The sequence below is a fragment of the Cajanus cajan genome, chromosome 11, assembly GCF_000230855.2.
Source record: "Cajanus cajan strain Asha chromosome 11, NIPB_CcT2T_4, whole genome shotgun sequence".
In the NCBI taxonomy this organism is placed as follows: Eukaryota; Viridiplantae; Streptophyta; class Magnoliopsida; order Fabales; family Fabaceae; genus Cajanus; species Cajanus cajan.
The window spans coordinates 28,419,063-28,423,897 of NC_138527.1; the positions used below are offsets into that span (position 1 = coordinate 28,419,063).

The 4,835-nt window shown below is 35.0% G+C and overlaps 1 protein-coding gene across 2 annotated transcripts; it reads left to right on the forward strand.

Annotated features, from left to right (window-relative positions):
- Positions 1–466: 466 nt before the first annotated feature.
- On the forward strand, positions 467–4,614 carry LOC109801288 (disease resistance protein Roq1). Of its 2 annotated transcripts, none has more exons than XM_083066136.1 (5): positions 467–1,534; positions 1,619–2,720; positions 2,905–3,180; positions 3,302–3,879; positions 3,964–4,614. In XM_083066136.1, exons 1-4 carry the CDS (start codon positions 1,053–1,055, stop codon positions 3,680–3,682), a joined length of 2,241 nt encoding a protein of 746 aa, XP_082922262.1. In that variant the 5' UTR covers positions 467–1,052; the 3' UTR covers positions 3,683–3,879; positions 3,964–4,614. The 2 variants fall into 2 exon arrangements, with proteins under 2 accessions (XP_082922262.1, XP_020217910.2); XM_020362321.3 differs by having other exon boundaries at positions 469–1,534; positions 1,622–2,720.
- Positions 4,615–4,835: the final 221 nt, after the last annotated feature.

Sequence of the window (4,835 nt, forward strand, 5' to 3'; positions counted from 1 at the left end):
AAATTTCTCATTGACAGGATTTCTCATTTCTTGATGATTTGAGATTATATCTATGACAAATACATGCGGCTAAATGAAAAATAAACATAGAAATCAACTTGGGTAAGCATTTGAAACATTCTAAATTTAAATTTTGTCTAAATAAAATAACTTATCTCAATATCATAATGCAAGGATTAAAAATGAATTTAATTTTGATGCACAATCAATATAGAGATCTTTACTAATAACTAATTACAAAATATATCATATAAATACTCTGCAGAGCCCCGTCAACATCTAGTTTTTTAATGAACAAGTACAAATATGAATGCATTGAGAAGATCAATGAAGAGGTCTGTAAAAGGATTAATCATAGCACTTTATAAGTTGCTAATTTAGCAGCTGAGTCAGAGTCTTGTTGCACAAAGCATACTGGCTTGTAGGTATTAAATAAAATGATGGAGTTCGCATGTCAGTGAATTGTGGAATTAGTGGGATAGCCAAATAGAAAAAACAACTCTTGCGTGTGGAATAAACTAATTCAGCATTGGTCTATCCCTTTGTGTTTCCGTCTGTCATCCAAGTTACTTCCCTCCACCTTCTCTTCCTTGGGTCCCCATTTCGATAAAAAAAAAAAAAAAAAAATGTTTGACAAGTCTGCAAATTTGTTCTTGTATGATATTTTTGTTAGCATTTATTTGTTCTCAAGCAACAGGTCTATTACAGTACTTCAAATTTGTTTTTTATTAAATAAACTCTTGCCCTGCGTGTTGACTTCTTTCATGAAATAGCCGGCCTATTGAACACAATATAATAGTTTAGAAAACTTGGCAAAGGGTAACTTTTCTAATTGAGTTTTATTCCTGACTGATTCCCCACTGAATTCCCTGGAGCCTAGTTCTCTCGTCTTAAAAAATGACAATATGTATTATAATAAAGAGAAAATATATGATCAACTCAATAGTATGAGAGGGAAATGGCCTTTAGGCATTGCAATTATCTGACTTTATTTTTCCTCTAACTCAATTGTTGCTTGCTCAAACATCTCAAGAATCACTGTTGTGGCTACCATGGCTAATCCAACATCCTCTTCCTTTGCCTATCAATGGACTTATGATGTTTTCCTCAGTTTTCGGGGTGAGGACACCCGCACCGGTTTTATTGGAAACCTTTTTAATGCCTTGCGTCAAAAGGGAATCCACACCTTCATGGATGATCAAGAGCTGAGGAAGGGAGAAGAAATAACACCATCTCTGTCGAATGCAATTCAAGAATCTAGGATAGCCATCGTGATTTTTTCACAAAACTATGCATCATCAACTTTTTGTTTACAAGAACTTGTCCAGATCATGGAGTGCTTGAATCACAAGGGCAAGCTGGTTTGGCCTGTTTTTTATAAAGTGGATCCATCTGATGTGCGTCATCAGAAAGGAAGTTATGCAGAAGCTCTAGCCAAGCATGAAACAAGAATCAGTGACAAGGACAAACTGAAAGCTTGGAGGTCAGTTTTCGAAGCAGCAGCTAATCTATCCGGTTGGCATTTCAAAGAGGGGTACGCAAATAACCATTCTTTTCCTATTTTTTTTTTTTTTTTGTAGGATATTAGACTGACATCATTCAAAATTTTGCACTCAAGCAGGTACGAATATGAATTCATTGAAAAGATCATTCAAGAGGTCTCTAAAAGGATCAATCGTAGCCCTTTATATATTGCTAATTACCCAGTGGGAATAGAGTCTCGCGTGCAGAAGGTAAAGTCACTTCTAGATGTTAAATCAAATAATGCAGTCCACATGGTAGGGATTTATGGCATAGGTGGAATTGGAAAAACGACACTTGCATGTGCAGTTTACAATTTCATTGCTGATCAATTTGAAGACCTTTGTTTTCTCGCCAACATTAGTAAAAAATCAGTGGAGCATGATCTGGTACATCTTCAGGAGACACTTCTGTGTGATTTAGTTGGAGAGAAACACATTAATTTGGGGAACGTTCGAAAAGGAATTCCAATAATTAAAAGTAGGCTCTGTAAAAAGAAAATTCTTTTGATTTTGGATGATGTTGACAAATTGATGCAATTAGAAGTACTTGCAGGTGGACTTGATTGGTTTGGTTCTGGTAGCAGAATTATTATCACAACCAGAAATAGACATCTACTACATTCTCACGGTGTTAAAAGAACCTATGAAGTAGAAGGATTAAATCATGAAGAAGCCCTTGAATTGTTTAGCTGGAATGCTTTCAGAAGCAAACAGGTCAATCCTGGTTATTTGTACATTTCAAAGAGAGTAATACAACATTCTAATGGCCTACCGTTATCTCTGGAAATAATAGGCTCAGATTTATATGGTAAAACAGAGTTGGAATGGAAGTCAGCATTAGATACTTATGAAAGAATTCCTCATGAAGATATTCAGAAAATTCTAAAAGTAAGCTATGATGGCTTAAAGGAATTTGAAAAAGAAATATTTTTAGACATTGCTTGCTTCTTTAAAGGATACACAGTAAGTTATGTCATAAACATGCTATATAGTGGTCGTGGCTATGTCCCAGATTATGCTATCCAAGTGTTGATTGATAAATGTCTAATAAAGATTGATCAATGTTATGTGAAAATGCATGATTTGATTGAAGATATGGGTAGAGAAATTGTACGGCTTGAATCACCCTCAAAACCAGGTGAACGCAGTAGATTATGGCTCTCTAAAGAAATTCTTCGTGTTTTCAAAGAGAACAAGGTATGTGCATTGTCAACTGCTTATTTGTGTCTTTGGTCCTTCCTTTTTTCATTTTTGACAAATTCATAATGGAAGACCTGGTTGTTAAACCTCTACAAATAGATTTTATGTTTACAGTTAGTTCTTAGATATAGGTCTTTATAATTTGAGAACTTTATCATGATTTGACTATTTTGGCTTAAAGGGGTCCGATAAAACTGAAATCATCATGTTACACTTGGTCAAAGATAAAGAAGTGCAATGGAATGTATCTGCATTAGAGAAGATGGAAAATCTTAAAATATTGGTGGTAGAAAATGCTCGCTTTTCTAGGGGACCAAGTGCTCTCCCAAAAAGTTTAAGAGTGCTAAAATGGTGTGCATATCCTGAATCATCACTGCCTGCTGATTTTGATCCAAAGAAACTTGTCATATTGGACTTGCCTACGAGTTCCTTTACATTCAACAATCAACTAAACATGGTACTTTTAGTAGCTAACCATTTTGGTTCTTGATGTTTATTTGATCTTGAATATTAATGAGTTATAAGTCCATTTGAAAATTCATAAATTAATTACTATGTTATTTTTTTTTTTTTCGCAGAAATTTAAGTCTTTGATGGAACTGAATTTAAGCGGTTGCAAATTACTAAAAGAAATACCTGACATGTCTGGAACACCAAATTTGAAGAAATTGTATCTTGATCATTGCAGAAATTTAGTTCAAGTACATGATTCTGTTGGATTTCTTGATAAACTTGAATTTTTGACAATGGATAATTGCACCAGTCTTAAGATTCTTCCCCGTGACATGAACTTAACTTCTCTTAAATTAATGTACCTTAGTAATTGCACAAGTCTTGCGAGTCTTCCAGAAATTTTAGGGAAGATGAAAAACATGTGGGAACTCAATTGGAGTGGTAGTGGCATAAGTTGCTTGCCTTTTTCAATTGGAAATCTAGTAGTATTTTTATGTGCAAAGTGAGATATTTATCCTTTAGTTACAGCAATATCACAATCCTTCCATCATCCATTAGTGCATGTCTCTCCCTGAGAACACTTCATTTGAATCAATGCAAGGAGCTACGAGAAATCAGAGGCCTTCCACCAAACATAAAAAATCTTGAAGCTATCAATTGCACATCTTTAACTTGTGAGTCTAAGGAAGTGTTACTGAATCGGGTATGTTATATATATGTTTTGAATATTTTCTAATACTTTACGTGGATGCTTAACTGACATTTTATAATTAAATGTGACCGACAGATACTACACGAGAACGGGGGCAAACATTTCATATTTCCAGGATCAAGTATACCGAGTTGGTTTAATTGCACTAGCAAGGGTCCATCCCTGCGTTTCTGGTTTCGTAACAAGTTCCTGACAATTACTCTATGTGCTGCCAGATTTTTTCCTTTGTACCATCACCGTGTGTGGCACCTGATGATTAATGGCGTACTACAAATCCCAGTAAATTATATTTTTAAAGATTATCCAATTGAGTTTGAGACAAATCATACTTTCGTGTATGATCGGCTCGAAATAGGAAATATTGAATATGAAGGATTACATGTTAAAAATGAATGGAACAGTGCTGAGATTTTGTTTGTGGATTATGAAGGAGCAAAAGGTATAGAATGGATGGGTGTACATGTACTGGAACAAAAAACAATCATGGCAGATATTCAATTTACAAATCCTCACTTTTCAGTCGTAATAAGAAAACGAAAATACACCCATGATCTTCGATGGGTGACATTACGAGGAGGTAACTATATGTAAAAGTTTTGTCAAGTACTATTTTATATTTGTATGTTCTTTCCAAACTCCCAAGTTCTAACCATTTTTGTAATTAAAATTGGTTGCATGGCTTCTTACCAATTGATGAGGTGAAGACTCACCTCCCTATTGCCTCAAGCATGGTTTCAAATTGCGGACCGCAACACGTATTGCGGCCGCAATATTGCTGTTGCGGCCTTGTCCGCAACGGCATCAGACTGCAATTACGGTGAGACTGGAAATCACACATTTTTTCGCAACGTAACGGTGTTGCGTTCGCAACACATCTGAAATGCACCGCAATACATCCGTAATACGACAAATTAATATTATAATTTTAAAATAAATTAAATTATTCA